Raw genomic sequence first — 23,597 nt, 5'->3', positions numbered from 1 at the left:
CACAATAACTTTCTGTAAAATCACTTTCTCATCTGTTTACCTGCTGTTTACAAACCTATGAATGTCATTATAAGATGACTCGTGTCAGTGTACTTTGCTTTAAGACTTTGTTTCCACAAGAAGTAGATGGCACAGACTGACAACTGCTTCTGAAGACGTTCATATCCCTGTGTATGTATAGCCATGAGGCCTTCCAAAAGCTCAGAACAAAGAGTAAGACTTTTCCTCACTGAAAGGTTGTAACAGCCATTTTCATCAAGTATCATCTATTTTCTTCCTTGGCAAAATAGGAAACAAGAGAAGGGAAAAGAAGATCATAATGAAGGGACTCCAGAGAATGTTAGAAGCATTGGCAACCTGGCAACCTAAGTGTTCCCCATATTAAATGTTCCCATGTTCTATATTTACTGCAGTGTATAAGAACCCATTTTATAGAATTCCAAGACTGTCTTAGGATCCGCCACTGTATGTGGGAGTTGAACATAGGAATCCCTAAAAGTACATAGCATCAATAATGGGCTTAGATTTGATTTCTTTTTGCAGCTGTAACTAGTTTGCATGTACATGCTTTGCCTGTGCTTGTTTCTGGTTGTGTAGCTGTCACCTGCTGTGAGTCCTTCATCTGGAGCCCCACAAAGCAGTTGAGTAAATCGCTGTGGAAATTACCACTTGCATGTTTTCATTTCCGTAAGAGGAGATCCCAACGCTCGGACTGGTGAAAATGCTCTGTTCTGTTTAAATAGGTCTACAAGGCAAAGCTCCAAGACACACCTTATCGTGGGTAACCAGATCTCTTGGCTAACTGGTGCTGAGCATTCCCTTAGTCTGCAATAGCCCAAATTTTATTCACTTGATGTATCTGCTGGATATTTATAGTATCTTCTGTAATATCTTGAGCCTTATATTTCAAAACAGAATTATTTTATGTTCTGGGGTTCTCTTCTCTTCTTTTTTTCTCTTCTTTTCTTTTCTTCAACTAATCTTCTAGTGAATATTAAAAAAAAACCCCAAACACCCACAAACCAACCAGCTTAAAAAAAACCAAAACAAAACATGGATTTTGTTTGCACAAAATTATTTTCATTCTTCAATTTCCTGTCCTCCTTTCTAAAAGAAGTTGGAAGATAGGTTATTCTAAGGACCTGAATGCTGTTTTGTTGCTGTAAGAGAGCAAAAAAACCCGACACAATTTCCTTTGACACAAATTCAGGCTAAAGACAGTAGCAAAGATGAAGGTAATAGAAGGTAATAGTGAAGGTCTAAAAGAAGATGAGCTAGCCTTTCACACAGTATAAATTAATATCTGCCAGGACACAATGAAATGTCCCTATTTTGTTTGCTTCTACACTCAAGTCTTTTATAGTTGATCTGAGCGAAGTTTTATTTTTTCTTTCTTTTTTTTTTTTTAACAAAACAACATACTACAAAATGCTACGTATTTCACTTTTTTTTCCCCCGTGAAATACAATATAGCGTTGGGAGACTGAAAAAAATGTTATTAACAATAATAGGTTGCCTAGCTATTTATAGGATCTGGCTAGATTGCACCTGTTGTGTTTTACAGTGTTTCATATTAGCCCCTTTGTCAGCAGTAAATGAGTTTTCATACTTGCAGTTGTTCCTGTAGGTTTCCTATTCTTCCTTGGTTGAAGCAATCAACAGCTGTGATTACAGCTGATTAAGCTGATATGTACTGACAGATACAGGAAACACAACTTCTTTCATGAATTAGTGAAAAAACAGTCTGGTTGTGTTGTTATTCAGTGATCGTGCTCAGCGACTAGAGGTTTTGGAGCTGGGCCATCAGTGGTGCCCATGGTGGTGAGCTCTCAGAGTAGATGTCTTGGCTTCATTCCTTGCATGAGAAGCAATAGTACCCTAGATAGAGACATTCTGTCAGCAACGACAGGGGTCTTTCACCATCCTAGACCACCCTGAAGGCAAGATCCCAAGTTCAGTGTAAGGGCATTGGTATAAAGGATCTTCACCCTGACCCTGCTGCAAAATGCAGCTCAGTTGCAGGTGGCTAGACATACAGAACAAGGTTATTGCCTCTTCAAACATTTTGTCAACAAAACCAGGCTGGTTGTGTAGAGGAGTGGCTGGCAAGGACCTGAACGAGACTGCCATATCACTCCATCACAACAGGGGAGCCCAAGAAGGAACCGTGCTTCTGAATGGTTGCACTGAAACCTACTGTCCTCATTGTAAAAGCAGTTGTATTGGTACAGACCAAGGGCTTAGCTAGCTTCATACTCATACTCTGTCTTTAACTCCAGATGTAAGCAGGCACTCAGGAAAAAAAAAAGAGAACAGAGCATCCCTATGTGATATATTCTCTCAACTTCTGATTCCTTCCAACTCAGAGGATTTCCTGAACCTAGTATGTTGTGTCTGTTTAGAAACCTTCAACTGATGTCTTTTCCAAGTACTTTTCCAGCCTTCCCTTGAACACAGGTAAAATCTGTACACCTGCAAGATCTGTTAAGGAGTTTCACAGGTTTTCTACCTGTTGCAGCAACCATCCCCTTTTGTTTGCTTTGAATTTGACTAGCTTTGATTAATAGCTCTAGCTCTTCTATTGGCTCCACTCCTCACCAGTATGCCACTATGGTGTCATTTTGTAGCACTGACCTGTAGAAGTGCTGTCATTTTTTCCAGAGTGTGCCTAATAGAGGCGGTATTATCTCATAGAGAAGAGCAAGACTTATGAACCTAGAGTGTTCTTCCTAATCTGTGTCTTGGGAGACTCTCAGTTTCCCACGTGTTAATTTATGAGAAGGATATTTTTTTTTTCTTTGAAACATGCTCATGAAGAGCAGTCTACAATATAAGTGATAACCTGTGTGTTCTGGTTCTAGGGCATAATTCTTGAACATGACCTAAAAAGAAGCAGGCTAACCCCAGAAGAGCATCAGGGCTGGTGACTAGGGCTCTCTCGGGTCTATGGGAGACATAGGCTCAAGTCCTTTATCAAAGAAAGGCTCTTCTGCCATGGAAGTGTCCTAACCACTAGGCAATAGTGAGTTCTCTGGAAGAACTTGTCTTGCTTCTTCTGCTTCCCCTTTTCTCTCCAAAAACACTCAATACCAGGAAAGTTCCTGCCATCTCAGAAGCCCAGAAAAGTATTTATCACCCCATAAATGTACTACCTGATTAGCGATCAGACTTTTTCTCTGGAAGAACCAACCACTTGCTTTTGCCATCTGCCCTGCTCGACGGTGCTATGTATTGTCTCTGTTGTGGCTGGTGCATGAGGTGGCAATAGAGAGTCACCACTGTCCCTCCTCGCACCAGAGCAAGCCACAGGCGAGAAAAATTATACAGCTAGGGGTCACAAATCTCAAACTTTTACTAAGTTTTTAACAGCACAACACTAGAAATATTTTTTTGCACCTGCATTCTATTATGAAATTCATGTCAGCAAACTCTCAACAAGTACCAGTGCTCCCATATTTAACCACCTGGGGAAGAACCCTGAGCACAAAGGAAAAAAAGAAGGCTTTGCTCACTGGGTTATATTGATACCTAGCCGCCAAGCATGCCAAAAACATGCTCTCAAAAACGTGTTAATGAACAGTGCAACTCAGGTGCCTCTTGCCATTAAGACTGTTTACAACTGAGAGCTACAGCTTATGAGCTTACGATTCAGCTCCTGCAAATGTAGCTTCCAGCACCAACTCATAGTTGCAGATGTAGGGCCAAGGACACAAGTCTGTCCCAGTCTAGCAGTCTGCGAGTCACTAAGCCACAATCTCAAGCTCCTTTTTACACGCTGAGCTCCTATTCCTGTGAATCCTGCGTTCTTTCATTGCAGTACAGCTTGAAAAAGGGGTGTACAGAGTATTCTCCACTAAACTATCCAAAAGTGGGGTGTTTGTATTGTTTCGTCTTAAAATGAAAAGTTCTTCTTCTCATCTTCTACATAACAGCGTAGTGCTTTCCTCCAGAAAGTTGATGACTAAGGTTTAAACCCTACTTAGATTTGGATTCCAGAATTTTCTGTGAAAACACAGGTGTCTAACTTTCAGGGTGTCCAGGCCTGGATTTCTTCTGAACAGAAAGCTCTCCCAAAGCCTTTGGGTAGCTGCACAATAAAAGGGCAACTGTCACAGCAAATACTCCCCTTTTGCTCTGCATAGAGTGCTCCCAGTGATGGTAGAGAATTTTTACTTATACATATCACAGGATAATTATATTCACCAAATATTTCAAACAGTTTTATAGAATGTATGTTTTTCTAAAAAGAAATAACCTGACCATTCCATAGATCCAACAACAGCCTTCGCTCATTGTCTATGTTAATTTTTTTCGCTATAGCCTCTAAAATACTGCAGTTCTCGTGAAAATATATTCCCTGTCTCTTTCCATTAAATCAATGTCTGCAGTATATCCCACTAATATCTGAAATCACGAAACATAACTACAAAGCAGTTGTATCACAACTTTTAAACTGTCACATTCAAAGAAAACAAAAACCCATCTGGCATTTGTTTGGAGCATTATGTTAAACCTTCTGTTAGTAACACACTGTTGAACATTATAGTAGATTAACATGTCTCTGTAAATCAAAGATTACCCGAGGTATTGGCTTGTAGTGTCACAGGGAATTCAAATGTCAATGTCTGAAAGACTTAATTCTCTGCTCCACCTGCTGCTGGTGTCCACTTCTGTAGCTTCATTCCTGCTGACATGAATGGAGTTACATCTGAATTAGGCTGGCAGGTTTTATTTTTTCTCATGGATTGTGAGAAAAAAAAGAGTTGATATGGGTGATTTTAAACAAATTTAAAAGTTACCTATTTAAACAAAAAATCAAGAACTACAAGACCTTACATACTGTAAAAGTGACTAATCAAAGAAGCCAAAGCTAGAGACAAAAATTAGTGGCGAGGAAGTAAGAAGCATCAGCCTTTTTCCAGGAGCAGCTAATGTCTCCCTGCATGCCATTTGAGCAAAATACGCTGAGCCGCTCTGGAAAGAGAAAAGAAACCCTACCCAGTCCTTAGTTCTGCCTGCCTACCTGGTGCCCGTTCTTCAGTCCCTCCGGAGTCATGTTTTTCTTTCCACATTAAAGAGCAAACCTTAAGAAGGACTCCCACAACCAAGCCTGAAATGAGCTGCAAGAATTATAGGAACTGAAGTCCAGTGGAAAATATGCAGGTCAGAAAAGGTAGGTGTCAGTGGCAGCAGTAAGAGCCAGTGATAACCAGGGCTGCCCTTTAAAAGCCACTTTAGCAGAAATCCTGAGTCTGAAAGCACAACCTTCTAGCTTACTATGTAATTCTTTCATAAAATATGCCAAAAACTAACTGAAATTTTGGGAAAGACAATCAGCTGAAGAGACAGTAATTATCCATGCATACATGGACATACATATAATGACAAAGCTCCAGGAGTGGGACCAGCTACACAGTTCCATCACAGTAATCATCGGTTTTGCTAAAATCCTGAACTCTGAGCTGAAAAACCACTCATACCTTGCAAAGGTTTGCACTCATTCTGGCATTTGGAATAATCTGCCATGTAAATGGTTTGGCTGAGACAATTGGTCCTTAGTTTCAGTGTCAGGGCTATTCTTATACAACCAGGAGTGGAGACAGACACATGAAGTCAATTTTACACCAATTTGCTCTTAGTTGAGTATGCTCCAGTTTTATCTGATCCAGACCTTCAGACACACTTTAATGAGGATTCAGTAGGGTCTGAAGCCTGGAAATTGTATTTAAGCCGGGTGCTCAAAAGGTGACATTGCACAAGAAAATTCAAGATAATAGTTCATCAGAGCTGCATAGTTTCTATTGCTAATCAGTAATTATAGACAAGGGGCTATTAAAGAGGGACAGCTTTCTTGACTGATGGACCGATTGATTTCTTCAAGCTGTTACATATGCCTCGTTTCCACGTTGGTCTGGACTCAATAGATCCAATAAAGCACTTGCTGTGTGAATCCTGGCTAACATGCCTTGGGATCAATGCACTGCTATTTCTTTTTGTCTGAAGGTAAGATCTGCTCTTCTAAAAGTTGTAGGAACGATGAAAGGGGTTTAGGCTTTGGTTTATGTTCTTTTACATCCAAATATAATTCAAGTTCTTCATTTTTTTCCATTATTGTTGCCCTTGTTATAGTGATCAAATGCTTTCAGTATTTCACATTCTTGTTAATAAGAGGTATTTTTTTTCTTATATCTGATTAATGTCTCCTTTAAGTCTATGGCAATTCTCCTATTAACTTCAGCAGCCATTAAAGAGATCTAGAAGCAGATAATTTACACCAATACAATATAATATAATTAAAGGCAATAATATTAAGATTAAAAGTACAAAAACTACATTTTTTTTGCACAAATTGCTTGTCAGAAACAAAAATTATAAGCCACCAGCAACTTCCATACCAAGCCTAGTATCAGTATCAAGGTTACCTTTATTGAAGAGAGCTGATGTCACAGCTGAGGAAGGATTTTGTATGCAAGCGGCATATCACTTGCAGAAATTTGGAATTATGATTGAGCCTATAATACTTTTTTTTTTTTTCCTTTAATGACTTGCAGGAAAGAACTAAAAGATTAGACTCACCTTGTGTGTTTTGTGAATATTTAAAAACTAGAGCAAAAAAGTTTTGGATGCTTAGTGTTTATACAAAAGTAACTTCAAACTAACTTAAAAGTAACTGAAGTGGTACCTTGTGTCTCTGACTATAAGACTATCTAGAAACTGAGTCCAGATTCTGTCTTTATACATCCACCACAAGAAAGCTATCAGAAGCCTTCCAGAACTCTCTTTTTAACGTTTGTTTTGAGTACAGGGGCTACAGGAGTCTGGCAGAGGAATAAAAAGCGGGGCTGAGGAGTGAGCTAGCACTAGAGAAATGCCTAGTGCGTATGGACAGAGGGTCTGTCAGTCTAACTTCTTCTTCAGGGCATCTATTGCTGTGAACTCTGCGGAGGAATGATTGGCTTCATTTTACAGAATGATAGGACTCTTATTTACTTCATTAAAGTCAAAATCTTGCTCCTCTTCCTTTAGTACAGATAAATACCTACAGGTAGCTGTCAGAGTGACATCCCAGAAAAGCTGTAGTTTTTATCATTCTCAGCCAGTATAAAAGGCTATTTAATTATAAACAGTACTGATTATAAGAGGGGTTTTTAAGCCTTAAGCCCAAATAACTTTCCCATTTACATTCTCACTGAAGACATAATGAAGTAAGAAATCTGCAAGGGTAACTCTGAGTTTTCCCTTAAGGTTAGGATATGGAAATGGAAGAATCAAATAACTATATCGAGTCATTGATCCTTGGTATTTAAAAAAAGATCTGCCCATACATTATAGACATATTCATTCACTTTCTGCCTTGCCTGTCCCTAGTCTTTACATTTGTTGCTACGCAGCAACCCAAGTTAAACAGTCGGAGAGGAGGGGGCAGAGAAAAATGCAACAGTCTGCACAATAGGCTTCGTAGAGACAATTTTCCTGTCTTGAAGCTAGGCCTTTGTATGCTAAAGAGTAATAGACGCAGAAGAGTACACAAGGACGAACCTGTCTGTGGCCAGGGGGAAATATAGCTAAGGGGGTGATGTCTGTATGCAATGTGTAACAACTTGTTAAAAAAATGTGTAACAACCAAACCACCGTCTGATAAAAAATAAAATGCCATGATATAAAATTAATCATTTTAGCCAGTTTGAAACCAAAGAAAGAAGAAAAACCTTAAAAAAATTATTCGTGATTGCAATTGCTTCTGGTTTTGGCAGAGACGTTATAAAGTCAATTGTTTTTTCAGAAGGCAGATGCTTAGCCCTTAAAAGTCCTGATCTTATCAGAAAGTTTGTTCTGTGATTAAATTCCTACAATAGCAAGTCATATTGAGATTACAAGAGGGTGTAAAAGTTCCCTTTTTCTTGTTAACTGGGGCAACAAAACCAATATGCAAGAATGTTTCATGAAATATCTATCTAGTTCTGTTGCACCCAAAGTCAATATCAGAACTTATTTTCCTTTTTTAGGCACCCAACTATGAAGGTTAAAACAGTGCAGATGTGTATCTTTTTGAGTCCCTGGCTAGATATTTGACTTTCAGTAGCTACTACTTGTAATTAAGGGGTCTTTCCATTCCAGTGAGCAAATGTATTTTTTATGAATCAATACAATATTTCATCTGATGAAACTGAAATCTAGGAACAAAGTCTATCAGGTAAATTATGAAAATCACAGAATCACAGAATCTTCAGAGTTGGAAGGGACCTCTAGAGATCATCTAGTCCAACTCCCCTGCTAAAGCAGGATTGCCCAGAGCACATTACTCAGGACTGCATCCCGGCGAGTCTTGAAAGTCTCTGGAGAAGGGGACTCCACAACCTCCCTGGGCAGCCTGTTCCAGTGCTCTCTCACCCTCACCGTAAAGAAGTTTTTCCATGTATTTGAACGGAACTTCCTATGTTCCAGCTTGTGCCCATTGCCCCTTGTCCTGTTACTGGGAACCATTGAAAAGAGTCTGGCTCCATCATCCATAAACCCACCCTTTAGATACTTGTAAATGTTAATCAGGTCCCCCCTCAGCCTTCTCTTCTCCGGGCTAAAGAGTCCCAGCTCTCTCAGCCTTTCCTCATAAGGGAGATGCTCCAGTCCCTCAATCATCTTTGTTGCCCTACACTGGACTCGCTCCAGCAGTTCCCTGTCCCTCTTGAACTGGGGAGCCCAAAACTGGACACAGTATTCCAGTTGTGGCCTCACCAGTGCAGAGTAGAGGGGGAGAATGACCTCCCTCGACCTACTGGCCACACTCTTCCCTGTGCAGCCCAGGATTCCATTGGCCTTTCTAATGATAGCAATTCCAAGTACATGAGCATTCTGTGGTTTCTATTTTGTTACAGACAACAAAAAGTTACCTCTTTGGTTACCTTACAAATGTAATTATAGCCACTCCAAATGCTGTGTCTTAGATGTATCAAGGAACATTTAGTTTCTCCAAGCAGTTAAAAGACATCTAAGATCTTAGATTTCTTAAAATGTCGATTATTTGTTTGTTATGAATAAGAAAATTTTCTCTCTACTTTTGTAGATTATTCATTGCAGTAATATAATATTAAACTTCATTTCACAGTCAGCCACATAGAAATAAAAAAACATTAGACCTTACTTTACAGTGCACAGTGTGAGCACTTGACCCTGTAAACAGCCATAAAAGTGACAAATCACTTGAGGCCTTTATAGATATTGCACCATTTTTCTTCTCAGTTGAAAGTGATATATTATGTTTTTGACGAGTTCATTGCTAACTGTCCTTATGCATTGCAGCCGGAATTTTCAAGAAGTCCTAAACGAGACACAAGATTTTGAAATTCTCTTGCCAAATGTCCTTTACAGTAATTTTCCAAATATGATTGAAAGACCTGAATGCTCACTTGATTTTATCTGAACATTTTAGGTATAAGCTGATGCCAAGATGCTGTAGAGATTAGATTAATTTTAGCACATATTCTGGACTAAATTCATTCTCCAAAAGGCATTCTGAAACAGAAAATTTTCTTTCTTCCTTTCTTTCTCTCTTTCTCTCTTTCTCTCTTTCTTTCTCTCTTTCTCTCTTTCTCTCTTTCTTTCTCTCTTTCTCTCTTTCTCTCTTTCTTTCTCTCTCTCTCTTTCTCTCTTTCTTTCTCTTTCTTTCTCTCTCTTTTCTTTCTCTTTCTTTCTTTCTTTCTTTCTTTCTTTCTTTCTCTTTCTTTCTTTTCTTTCCTTCTTTCCTTCTTTCCTTCTTTCCTTCTTTCTTTCTTTCTTTCTTTCTTTCTTTCTTTCTTTCTTTCTTTCTTTCTTTCTTTCTTTCTTTCTTTCTTTCTTTCTTTCTTTCTTTCTTTCTTTCTTTCTTTCTTTCTTTCTTTCTTTTTCTTTCTTTCTTTCTTTTTCTTTCTTTGTTTCTTCCTTTCTTCCTTTCTTTCTTTGTTTCTTCCTTTCTTCTTTCTTTTCTCTTTCTTTCTCCCTTTCTTCTTCTTTCTTCTCCTTCCTTCCTTTCCTTCCTTCCCTTCCTTCCTTCCTTCCTTCCTTCCTTCCTTCCTTCCTTCCTCTGTCTTTCTCTCTTTCTTTCCTTTCTCCTCTTTTCTTTCTTTCTCTCTTTCTTTTCTTTCTCTCTTTCTTTCTTTCTTTCTTCTTTCTTTTCTCCTCTTTCTTTCTTTCTTTCTCTCTTTGTTTCCTTCCTTTCTTCCTTTCTTCCTTTCTTTCCTTTCTTTCTTTGTTTTCTTTCTTTCTCTCCCTTTTCTTTCTTTCTTTCTCTCTTTCTTTCTTTCTCTCTTTCTTTCTTTCTTTCTCTCTTTGTTTCTTCCTTTCTTCCTTTCTTCCTTTCTTCCTTTCTTTCTTTGTTTCTTCCTTTCTTTCTCCCTTTCTCCCTTTCTTTCTTTCTCCCTTTCTTTCTCCCTTCCTTCCTTCCTTCCTTCCTTCCTTCCTTCCTTCCTTCCTTCCTTCCTTCCTTCCTTCCTTCCTTCCTTCCTTCCTTCCTTCCTTCCTTCCTTCCTTCCTTCCTCTCTGTCTCTCTTTCTTTCTTTCTTTCTTTCTTTCTTTCTTTCTTTCTTTCTTTCTTTCTTTCTTTCTTTCTTTCTTTCTTTCTTTCTTTCTTTCTTTCTTTCTTTCTTTCTTTCTTTCTTTCTTTCTTTCTCTGTCTTTCTCTCTTTCTTTCTTTCTATCTCTGTCTTTCTCTCTTTCTTTTTCTTTCTCTCTTTCTCTCTTTCTCTCTGTCTTTTTTTTTTGAGGAGTTCAGTCCTACATGTTTGTTGGTTTTAAGGCTCCCAGCTAATGACATCCTTACGCACAGCATTATTTCTGTACTTAAAACTAAATGGAGAACTACTTTCCTTGATGAGGACTAGAAAGCTCAGAATTTGTAGAATTGAGCATCTAACTGCTCTTTTCAAAAAATAATTATGTTCCACATACAATTTTAGAAGCTGCTTGGGTCTTTTGCACATCTGTTCATGCTGTGAAGGACTTTAGGCAAAAAAGTGAGTATGCAAACCAGATATGTGTTTTATGCTACCTAAATGTCAAGAATCTAAAGTTAGTACTTCTATTTTCTGTGTCTTGGTAAGTTCCTCGAGAATGATTTCACCTTTCATTTTTCAGGAATATAGTTTACTACCTCACTATTTTATTGAAGTATCCTTTGATACAACGTCCAGAAATCTCAAACTTGTGAAAAGGACACTGTTTAAAGAGAGACAATACGTCTCAAATGTATCACTAAAATTTCTTTAAACGCCATCAGCAAAAAAGGACCTAAAGGCTCCTTCCATGAATTTGAATACTTTTTCTTGCATTTAGGCATTTTTCCTTTGTATAATTAAATATACCTTTGTACAGAAGGTAGTGAAGGCAATTCACTCTTCCTTGGTCAATCCAATGGGAAAATAACTACAGTATGGGTAGGCCATTCATGCAGAAAATATCTATACTATAAACTACCATGTGACAATTTAGAATATGCATAAAACAACCCATCATTCTAATCCCTAGAGAGCCAGTCTTTGTATATCCTTCCCCTTGATACCTGTCAAGCCCGTTAGTTTTCCAGTGATAGGTTAGAATGGTATAATGGCTTGCCTACCTGGCACAATTTAGACTTTTTTTCTTTTTCACCTTATTTGATCCAGCTGTGGAGTTAGCTACACTGAAAAAACCCTCAACACATGCTTATATAATGGCTCACTGGTTGTTATGTTTAATAAAGATTAAAATAGAAAGAAGGGTATAATTCAGTCAGCAACAAATTTGAAATATCATGTTGCTGCAGATATTTCCATGGTGTTCTAAGCTGAATTGTAAAATTGTTTTCCACACAGACCTATTGCTTGCTGACATCGTTTGCATTGCAGATATCCAAAATAATATATCATATTTTCTTCTCGTTCACAACTATGCTTGCTTTCACACTTATGTCTATGTATTTTTCTTTTTCCCCAGGTAATGCCTTTGTGGTGAGCCTGGCTTTTGCTGATCTGGTGGTGGCCTTGTATCCATACCCACTGGTCCTCTTAGCTATTTTCCACAATGGATGGACGCTTGGTGAAATGCACTGTAAAGTGAGTGGCTTTGTGATGGGACTAAGTGTAATAGGCTCTATTTTCAATATCACTGCAATTGCAATAAACCGATATTGCTACATATGCCATAGTTTGGCCTATGACAAAGTGTACAGCTGTTGGAACACGATGCTGTATGTGTCCTTAGTCTGGGTATTAACAGTAATTGCAACTGTGCCAAATTTTTTTGTTGGCTCTTTAAAGTATGATCCACGCGTCTATTCATGCACATTTGTTCAGACTGCAAGCTCCTACTATACGATAGCTGTTGTGGTGATTCACTTCATTGTTCCTATCACCATTGTGAGCTTCTGCTACCTTCGAATTTGGGTTTTAGTTCTTCAAGTTAGAAGACGAGTCAAGTCAGAAACAAAGCCAAGACTGAAGCCAAGTGACTTCAGAAACTTTCTTACCATGTTTGTGGTTTTTGTGATTTTTGCCTTTTGCTGGGCACCTCTCAACTTCATTGGACTGGCTGTAGCCATTGATCCTATGGAAATGGCACCAAAAGTTCCCGAATGGTTATTCATTATAAGCTACTTCATGGCCTATTTCAACAGCTGCCTTAATGCAATAATATACGGACTTCTTAACCAGAATTTTCGGAATGAATACAAACGAATTTTAATGTCACTGTGGATGCCAAGGCTTTTCTTCCAGGACACATCCAAAGGAGGAACTGATGGTCAGAAGAGCAAGCCTTCTCCTGCTTTAAACAACAATGACCAAATGAAAACTGATACCTTGTGAATGTGTAATAGTCAATGCAACAGTTTGTCATGGAGAAACCCAAGAATATAGTTGTAATGTTCTGGTCTTTCTTGTTTACTTCTGGGGGCTTACCATTTGGACGGCACTTTGTGATTGGAATACTGTCTTCTTGATAAAGCACATTGCCCTCAGTTCATGATTTATACAAGATATCAATTGAAAATGCGTTTCAGACTTAAAGCAGCAGGTGAGTGCAAGCTGCTTTAGTTCCGAAAGCTGAATTCTGATCCCAGACATATGAATGCGGCATTTTTTTACTTCAGTGGGAGTTTTGCACTCTTTATACAGGATACATTTCTTAGAAGATGTAGTGAAGGTACTTGTCTATGGGCACAGCAGCTCATCAAGGCTACAGAGTGATATTTTCCTCCCTCCTGTAGCTGAACAAAAAGGGTGAAGCAGATACTTTGTTTTCCACACATAAGACAAACACCAAATTTCTGTGCATGTAGTGGTGGCAGTAGTAGTATCTTTGAATCAAAGCTGTAAATTGGAGAGAAGAATATTTGTGTAAAAGCAAATATTAACATTAGAGCCTTTCCTCACAGGTTTTCCACACTTACATACACTGAGATTGGGAATACAGTGTGTTTACTCTGTTCATCTTTTGTCATTGATTTTATGGTAGATAACATAATACAAATGGTTCATTTCTTACACATTTTCTTTACGCAATATTATTCCTTTAGAGAGGATTGAATTTCCATTGTGTTCCGTTTATTTACCTAAATATATACATCCAATGTCATTTGATGCACTTTAGCACAATTTACACATTTGCAACACGTTGGAAATTATGGCATATGACCTGTGATCATCTGGAGTGGCAACTGGACACCAGGCAGAATATCCTAGATCATGTCAGGCAGAATATCCTAGATCATCTCAAATGACACTAGACCAAACAAAGAAGTCATTTTGATTATAATGGTAGCTGATATAACTTGCCTCGTCTATATCTAATCCTGAACAAAATCCACTATTGGTGTCTAATCTAAGATAACCTTCAAGCTTCCCTATAGTGGAGATATGTTTCCTTCCATCTGTGACGATAAACACAAATCCAAGGGTGAGATGAATTGCTTTGCGAAGGTCCTGGTCTCCTTTCATTACTTTAGAAGGAGCTTTGATTACTGGTTCATACATCTCACTTCAGATAGCTAGACAGGAATTGATTTTGCCTAATTTGGGATGACTCCAGTGTAGGTGTTTGTACATGATTTATTTTCTCAATTTCCATGGAGTTCTAGGAAATTATTAATTTTATCCATTTTATCAAATTATTAATTTTATTAATTTTATTGGTCAGGGGAACTGATTGACAGAACTCCGTGACTGTATCTTCATGGACCGTAAAGGAGATCAGGCAGCTCACGTAGACACATTTCAGGCAAAGACAGGTGATCTCAGTCCCATAACTAGTGCACCTGCAGTTCATATTTGCATGGTTCATAATATAATAGGATGATTTTCCATTTTCTTTTCAAACTCAGCTAAAATTCAAACTGGATTTCTTCTTTTTCAGGTAACATATTATAACAGTGACTGTACAGATCAGATTACAACCCAGGTTATACCCCACAGCAGCATAGTAATATACACAATGTAGTTTGTATTATCTCTAAATCAGATTAGGGATCTGTATGCAAACACACAGTCAATTAAGTTATTTTATCACTAGACATGAAATGCACATTACTCTTAGTAGTGTTGTTCAGGGGAGAGGAGATAGGCCTCTAGTAAATCAAGAATTCGGGTTGCTATTACATTCCATTTTGGTTTTCCTGACCTGGCTATTGTGAAAAATATTTCTGTCATGATGTTAATTTGCACAGCCTATATACTGCTCCTGAAGCCATAAAGACGAATTAAACATCACCCTTACATTGCGGTACTTATAGAAAAACATCAAAGAAACACAGCATTTTAAATGTTTTAATCGCTTGCCAAAAGTCTACGTAAAGTACAGCACAGTAGCAAATGTGACAATTCTTCTATCTTCTTTCATGTTCTTCAGATAATTTCTGATAATCTCTGAAGCTCAGTACCCTAGGAGTCATAGAGTAGTAGCCTGATGAAAACTGAACACTTTGTGAAGAGGGGTAAGAAAGAGGTGGGAAAAATTTAACCTGGTGGTACATAATAAAAATATTGTAGCTAAAAGTAGCAATCATTAATATGTAGGTTCTACTTGGAACGTAATTCTGTAAATCTGACAGTTTTAATCTATATTGTTTTTCTTCATGACTTCCACACCAAAGTACTGAACACAGAACTAATATGCATGTATATCTACATGTGAAACTTAGAGTAAATATGGAGTTTCAAGAGTCTGGGAAGCTTGAGGAAAAGGACATCAAGTTCGCTTTGTTGACAATCCTGCTTTTTCTGACTTCTATGAGTACTCAAAATCGTGACTTGAAAGTCAAAATTCTTGTCTGACTTGTAGACGGACTACTGTTAGACATAAATTGATTGACCTTGGTTTATCACTTGCTGACAAGAGTCAGAAAAAGTCCAGAATTTGGATCAAATTCCCACTACTGTTTTAGCTCCATAAAACAAATCTAAACATGGGAACCACTTTCTTGGCTGTAAAAGTTAGCAGCTATCATCCTGTGTACTGATGGGAAGAAGATTTTAAATGTCTATGAAGTAATTTTACAAATTATCATGCACTTTAAAAATTAAAGATCACTTTTAAGAATCTTTGTGCTGGTATCTCCTCAACTATCCTAAATGAAGCTCGCACATGTAATAGAATAGAAACATAAAATCATACAATGGTTTGGGTTGGAAGAGACCTTAAAGATCATCTAGTTCCAACCGCCCTGCCCTGGGACATCTTCCACCAGAGCAGGCTGCTCAAAGCCCCATCCAAACTGACCTTGAACACTTCCAGGAATGGGGCATCCACAGCTTCTCTGGGCAACCTGTTCCAGTGCCTCACCACCCTCACAGTAAAGAATTTCTTCCTAATATCTCATCTAAATCTCCTCTCTTTCAGTTTAAAACCGTTAGCCCTCGTCCTATCACTACACTCCCTGATAAAGAGTCCCTCCTTATCTTTCCCGTAGGCCCCCTTTAGGTACTGGAAGGCCATTATAAGGTCTCCCCAGAGTCTTCTCTTCTTTAGGCTGAACAGTCCCAACTCTCAGCCTGTTCTCACAGGGAGATGCTCTATCACTCTGATGATCTTTGTGGCACTCCTCTGGACCTGCTTGAGCAGGTCCATGTCTGTCTTATGATGAGGACTCCAGAGCTGAACATAGTACTCAAACACAGTAATGCATTGTTCAAAGAAAGAAATGTTCCAAATTTTGATCCTTCCTCACAAATTATGGAAAATTTTTGAAACAGTGCTAAATTATTAGGTGTGGATTCTACCACCACAACATTTCCTGAATGGGATCCTGCTCTGCATGGTGTCTGCAAAGCCAATGGAGCTATTTAGTGTGCCAGATGCTGCTACTTATTGAGTCCTGATGTATAGAAAATAAGTCACGCCTGTTAAAGTAAGTTTTTATACCATGTATTACTACAAATCATTGCATTTGAGTTGACCTGGAAATCAATCAAATACATTAAATTTATATTAATTTACATGACTAACTGCAGCTCTCGCATGGTGAAACCTCTTCATGCAGCAATACTTTTATTTTTCTGTATAGTAATGTGTCCATCTACCTACATCAAAAGCCTTAAATTATTTTTCTCCCTTCTCTTATTATAATTCACAATCCATTTTTCCTCAATTTACATTTGAAGAAAAAATTTAAATGCTATTTAAAATGTAGCTAACCGTCAAGATAGGTGATAAGGTTATAACACAATTATAACCCTATATAGTATAGTCAGGAAGAACATATCAGCTCTGTACCAATTTATGCACCTTTGAAGAAATTATTTCCATTATATAGAAGTATTTATACCAGCATATCAGATATATACACTTTAAGAAAAAGGAGGGAGGAAGTCAGGTAGACCCTGTGTTCTGCACAGGGTAACTAGTGAAGGCAAAACTAGGGTCTCAGGGACAAAGTCCGTTTCCAGAAAATCTGCAGTGTTTTCAAGGATTTAATGTTATCTTGATTAAAAAGTGTTGTATTTCCTGTTTATTAAAAGAAATGTATGTATTCTAGAATTGTTCTTACAGTAGAACTCTGCTTAGGAAAAAAGCTTACCCTCACATAGATGGGTGAAGACCACTTGTAAATTATATTTCAGTAAAGAGGGAAGTGGAGGTGTGAGACTGAAGCGATGCATTAGCCTTATCCTGTCTCTCCATGCAAGTGAAAATTTCACTCTCAAGGAAGAATTTTAAAACTAAAGATTCAGTCCTCTTACTCTTGACTTCAGTGAGATCAGGTTTTCACAGCAAATTATTGACCAAATAATATGATTCTGCCTGACTCATTCTCAGGGGCAGAAATGCACTTCTGTCTGTCCACTGCTTCCTCTAAGAACACATTTAGATAAAAAGGATTACTTTTATTTCACAACTTTATTTTTAAAGAACTGCACAAGTCTAGGAATTTGCCAATGAATAAATATCTGTGGAAGACTGTATATATTTCTTAATATGTGTATAACATAATTTTGGTAATCTGAAAAATTTCTTGTGTTTAAAGGCATTTACAGATTTAATGGAAAATGTGGAAGACAATTTATTTTCAGTCACCTATTGATATGTTGCTATTTTAACTGCACATCTGGTCTATAATAATAAATCATTATTTTGCCTCAAGTTATAATGAGCATGCAAAGAGACTGCTATGTGTGTCAGTTGTAGAACACAACTGATTCCTGTTCATCGTCTTGGTAGTAACACCTCCAGCTGTAGTGAGAAACAAAATAACTAAAAACATTTTTTAAATCCATATTTTTATAAATATTTTTGTGGCATAAATTTACACTGGATTAAGAACCACATTAAATGTATTGTCAAAAAAAAAGGGATACTCTGAATTTAACAACTAGAGTTGGAAGTTGAAACCACAAAGAACACGACCCACTGTGTGTCCCACTGGACCTGGTCTCAGAGGTGGGACCGTGACATTCACTAACTGTAGAGACTTTTGTGTTCAGCCCTGAGTATTTTAATCCTTGGGGATAGCTGGGGAGGTTCTATGGAATATCGTTGGTGCTCACTCACAGAACAAGTTAACCTCATGTCATTGTGCAGGCAAAACTCCAAACAGTTCATTGGCTGCAGAATGAAGCCTTGAAATTGCTGTATAAAGAGTCATTCTTTGGGAGAATAAAGAAGAGCTGTCCCCAGTAACAGCATTTTAAAAACCATATTTTATGCCTGAAATACACACCAACTAATTTTATTCTTCTGTAAACTTGCTGAGGTTCCCTTTTACCTACAGTCATGTGGTAAAATCAATTAAATGCATGCCAAATGGTATAGGCAGTGATATGTGAGGCCCATTGGTGACAGCTGTATTTTTTAATTACAAACTATTGAACAGCGAGGGTTTGTACGTAGAAAAGAAAAAAACAAAAAAACAAACCCTGTGAAATTAAGTCTTTTGACCATAGTTTTAAATTGCTTCACAAAGAAACCTCGTGGCAAATCACGTGCTTGCATGTATTTAGTGTAAATGTAACCATTTTATCCTGGAAAAAAATAATCCAAAAGGCTTTGAAAAATTCCAAAAAGTAAAATTGTATAGTCCTGTTCCAAGGCAAAAAATATTCTAATGTAGAAATGGGCACTTTGCAATTCCTAACTTTCAGAAGTCCCCATAAGACACTGCAGACACACAGAGAATAATATGAGAGCAAAATGTGGAAGACTGCACAATGATAAATTTAAATGCTTTTTATTTTGTCAAAAAAATGGAGCTTGCCTGATTACTGTGAACACAAAAGAAGCACAGGAATATGCCAGACTCAGGAAGAACTCGGAAAATCCTGCTGCTGTCTGGGGTGGTTTATGGGAGGATAAGATCACAACTATTGCTAATAGAAATGTGGTTTCTCTAGCAGTTACTGTCACTGTCCCCTCCCGCTCATCCTCTGCTGACAGCAAATTTCCAGGGTTCTATTTTTTAACTCTTCATTGCATTTGTACCTCTTTCCTATGCTGCTCCCCTTTTCATGTCAGGAGCAGATTGGTCCTGCCTTGTTTCCCCAGCCGTAAGGAGAACAATTAGCTTACATGGCCGAGGAGCGTTAAGCAGTCTCTACAACTGACAAAAAAAGTTTTTCCAGGAAGAACCACCTCTCTCACAGCCTCTTGCTTTCAATGTCAACACTTTTTTCTGATTTTAAACAGTTATTACCAAAAAAAACCCAAACAAACAACACCACCTCAGAACCATTTTTAAGACACTTTAAAATAAAGACTACCTCTGGCTTGAAATGTTCATATCTGTGTGGTAATCGGTATATGACTAGCTGTAAATTTTCCCTCATAGTCTCAGTAATACTGTCAGAATTCCAGAATCATAACTTAGGTTGGGAAGGACCTCCAGAAGTCAAATTGTCCAGTCACCTGCTCAAAAGACATCTATAGATCAAGTAGTTCAAGTCCATGCTCAGTCAACTTTGAACACCTCCAAGGATGAAGACTACACAACTTCTCTGGACAGCCTACATCAGCATTTGATCACCCCTCATGGTACATTTTTTTTCCCCTAATATCTATTTGGAATTTCCCATATTGGGACTTGCTCCCATTGCCTCTCATCCCATCACCATGTACCTTCAAGAAGATTCTAGCTCTACCATCCTCTGATCAGGTAGTTGTAGGCAGCAGCACTGTCCGCCATTCAGCTTCTCTTCTCCAAGCTGAACAAATCCAGCTTTCTCAGCCTTTCCTCATATAGCCTGTGCTCCTGGTCCTTGACCAGCTTGGTGGTCTCTGCTGGACTCACTCCAGTATATCAATACCTATCTTCCACTGGGGAGCCCAAAACAGGACACAGTACTCCAGATGTGGTCATAAAAGTGCTGAATAAGGTGGAAGCATCACTTCCCTTGACCTGCTGGTGACCCTTTTCCTAAAGCAGCCCTCTGCTTCAAGCACGTGCTTCTGGCTTGTGGTCAACTTCTTGTCCACAAAGACCCCCATGTCCTTTTCTGCAGAGCTGCTTCCTAGATGGCTGGGCCCCAGCCTGTAGTGTTACATGATGTTATTCCATTCTACATGCAATGTCTTGGTCTTACTGAACTTCATCATGTTCCTTGCAACCCATTTCTTCAGCTTGTCCAGCTCCCTCTGAGGAGCAGCCCTGCCCTTCAGGATATTGACTACTTTCTCCAACTTGGTGTTGTCCACAAACTTGCTAAGGATGCACTCTGTCCCATCATCTGGGATGTTACTGAAGACTTTAAGCAGTATTGGTCCCATTATTGACCCCTGAGGGACCCCATTAGTTACTGACCATTAGCTGGATTTTGCTTCATTGATCGCAGTTCTTCAGGTCCAACAGTTGAGCCAAATCCCCACCCACATTTTTGTCCACTTATACACCCCTTAGCTTACAAATTCAGTGATAAGGAGACTATGAGAGATTGTGTCAAAGGGCTTGTTAAAATCAAGGTGTACAACATCCACTGCCCTCCCTTTATCATTAAACATAGACCATCAAAAGATTTTTTTCCCTTTACTCTGAAGTGGCACCAATCTTAAATTGGGTGTTACTGTAACACCATGAAAGCCTGTTCTGCTGCTGAATTTCAAGCAGACATTTAGTATTTTAGAGTATTTTATATAAGTAGCCAATATGAACTACCAAAAAGCTACCACAGTCATTGAGCTAGATACTCGGGCCAGTGGTTACAATGCCCAGCTTTCAGCTGGAAATACGGAAAGTAAATACAATGGCTCTAATAGCCCTCTCTGGTGTATATCAGAAATTGATATGGCATTTAAGTAACCTGTACTAAAGCGTATTCTGCATATGCTTTGTTTTTTTTCCCATATTTGTTCATGTGGAGAACAAATTAAAAAAAAATCTAAACACAACATGACAATGTCCCATGTATAGAGACCATCTTTCAAATGCATTACATGCAAAGAAATAGACCTCCAGTACTATTTCTTTGGGAGAAAAGTATACAGATCCCGGAGTTTTATGCTCCGTCTCATTCTCTAGCTATTTTTTAAAATGGTACATTTGCTTGTTGAAAAACTTCTGCCATTATTTTAATTTTTCCTATGCAAAAAAAACTTTGCATGGATTGAACTGAAATCTACGGATCAAAAATGGTGTTATTTGAAAGAATTTGATGTGCTACTGATGCATGTAGTGTCTCCCCCTACTCCACCCCAGAAGACCACAGCTTTGTTACAAGGCTTTCATCCTGTGCCCTTTTCAGCCTGACCGATTCTCCCTCATGTCCTCATTTTCTTGGAACTAGGAAGGGATTTTACAGTAAATTTGAATGTGGCTCTCTCAGCTAACTTTAATTTAGAAACAGTGATGTTTCTTCATATCTTGTTAATGGAAAGCATTTGAAAGTGCAGAAATCACCAGAGAACATGAATGCAAATCATGATCCATTCTGTCTGTCTTTAGCCCAGCATGCAGCAAACAGGATACAGGAAACTGTTGTTGTTGTTCTTATTAAATAATACATACAGGAAACTGTTGCTGTTGTTCTTATTAAATAATACATCTGTGTTACTCAGATTCCTTCCAAGAAGGCTCTCTCTAAGGAAAGGAATGGTTAAATGTCTCATAATTTCTATTTGCAACATATGAATCATAAAATCCATATAATCATAAAAGCCATATAATTCAATCCTTGGTATGGGAACCTCCTAGACGTTACACACCATGCACATGCAATTACTTGCATACACTGAGCGCTCTTCAGAGCAGTGGGAATCTCTGTTGGCCTAATAAGTCCTACATGGCTCACTGAAAAGGCAGGTTTTCTGCCTTTGCTTTTTTCCATTGCCCTCTACAGATTTGCTGACGCTACAAATTATACTGCCTTAGAGAGCAGAGATCCAAGTAAAAGGTCAAATTATACTGGCTATGAGGATATTTTGTTGTGAGCTGCTGTAAGATAAATGGTCAAATGAATGACATATTTCTGCTCTTCAGAATAATGAGACTCTAGTTCTGGAAACGGCCTCTGTTCCTCTCACATTCACAAATACAGGCACCTTGGAGTCTCTATGAACTTCTCACAGCCTCCTCTGGGAGACCAGGTTGCTCAGAAAGTGGCTAAGTAGGCTCGGAATTCCTCAATGACTATGTCAGCAATATTTACCACCCTCCTGCTCTAGTGCTGCCACTAAGATTTGCATAATGAGGTTGGGTGCTAAAGAAAACACCTAACTACCATGAGATCAGTGATAAAACCACAAGTGTTAGAAACAATCAGAATAAAATGGGAGTGCTTTCTTTCTTTTTTCTTTCTAGGTGATATCTCTTATAAGCTGTTTGAATGGGATGCCTTATAGTTTCATGACACAAAGATAAAACATGCAGTATTTTTCTTGTCTCAATGGAAAACTCAAAATAGAGTCACGGAAGCATAGAACACCAGGTTGGAAGGGACCTCAAGGGTCATCTGGTATAAAAAAACAGAGAGTATTTGTCCAATGTCTTACAAGTGTTAGTATTCCCAGCTTAGACAAGGCCTCCTCATGACCAAGGTGAGGGCAAGAAGTCAGCGCTTTGGCCAGCTTTCCTTTCTGTCTTCCTAGATTTGCTCCACTGAGGTCCTGGGCTCTGCTCCCACCCAAACCCATGCCCAAAGGCACTCTGTAACCTCAGGCATTTATGGGCCACACTGAAGCAGCTGAAGAGAGGGCAGCTCCACAGCACGTGGTTCCTTGTTCCTCATGATTCTAAGGAACTGGAATCTTTTCAGGAGCTGTGATCCCCACTTGGTCCTGTACTGCCCGTATGTGTGGGTGAAGGAAGACCTAACATGCAGAGCTGCTGTAAGAGTTTGGTACGGTGGCAGCATATACATGAGGATAGCTAACAAACATCATCTACAGATATATGTGAATATATAACACCATACATAAACATATAAGCTCCTTAGAGCTGTTATGCCGTAAAAGACTCAGCACCAGCAGGATGAGATTAAACTGTTATTTATCCAGTTGCAAAACCACTGTGAGCTTTTAGGAGGGATACAATTAAGAAATCAAGACATACTAGCTGTGTTGGAAGGTCTGACCTTAGATCTTCAACTTGTCCCATACTATGGAAAAATCTCACTTGAAATTTCCCACTCCATCCCATAACACTATTTTCTCAAATTTAGGATAAAATGACCACCTACACTGGCAGAAATGGGATAAAGGGATGAACAGTTCTGTAACACAAATAGCATTTTACCCTATTTTATCTCACAACAAAAGCACACGGAAAGAATCTTTTTTTTCCCACTGCAAACACAAAACCACCAAAGTACATTTGTAGTCATGAAGGTAAAAAAATCAAGTTCCTTTTAGTCTTCCTCCAAACATCGATGACTATTTATATTTTAAAAAACATGGGTATTAAAAATATGTACCTTAAATTTTAGAGGGCTTTTTGTGTTAATAAATTAGTTATTCCTTTAAGAGTTCTCTATTATAAATGGTGTGTGCGCTTTTGGAGGGTAAGCATAATCTTCTCTCTTTAGGCCATAAGTAGTTAACACGTTCTTTGTTTCCAAGGCTGACAGCTCGCGTGTCTGTTGCATTTAAGCAGTTTCTTGATAGTGTTAATTGGATAAATCATAACACATATTATTTAAAAATGAAGAAAAAATATCTTTGAAAATCTCTTAAAACAG

General features: G+C 38.4%; 1 protein-coding gene across 2 annotated transcripts in view; it reads left to right on the top strand.

Annotated features, from left to right (window-relative positions):
- The window catches only part of MTNR1B (melatonin receptor 1B), a 35,460-nt gene extending 17,825 nt beyond the window's left edge, over nucleotides 1–17,635 (top strand). The window contains exon 2 of one of the 2 annotated variants that reach the window (XM_074571481.1): nucleotides 12,400–17,635. In XM_074571481.1, coding sequence (XP_074427582.1) covers nucleotides 12,400–12,812 — 413 coding nt within the window. In that variant the 3' untranslated portion in view covers nucleotides 12,813–17,635. Of the gene's footprint in view, nucleotides 1–11,943 lie in introns of both variants that reach the window. The other variant, XM_074571474.1, reaches the window with a different exon arrangement.
- The last annotated feature ends 5,962 nt before the right edge of the window (nucleotides 17,636–23,597 follow it).

This window comes from Larus michahellis, chromosome 1, assembly GCF_964199755.1.
Source record: "Larus michahellis chromosome 1, bLarMic1.1, whole genome shotgun sequence".
Classification (NCBI taxonomy): domain Eukaryota; kingdom Metazoa; phylum Chordata; class Aves; order Charadriiformes; family Laridae; genus Larus; species Larus michahellis.
The sequence above is the reverse complement of the archived record's forward strand: the minus strand, read 5'-3'. Positions and strand labels throughout refer to the sequence as shown.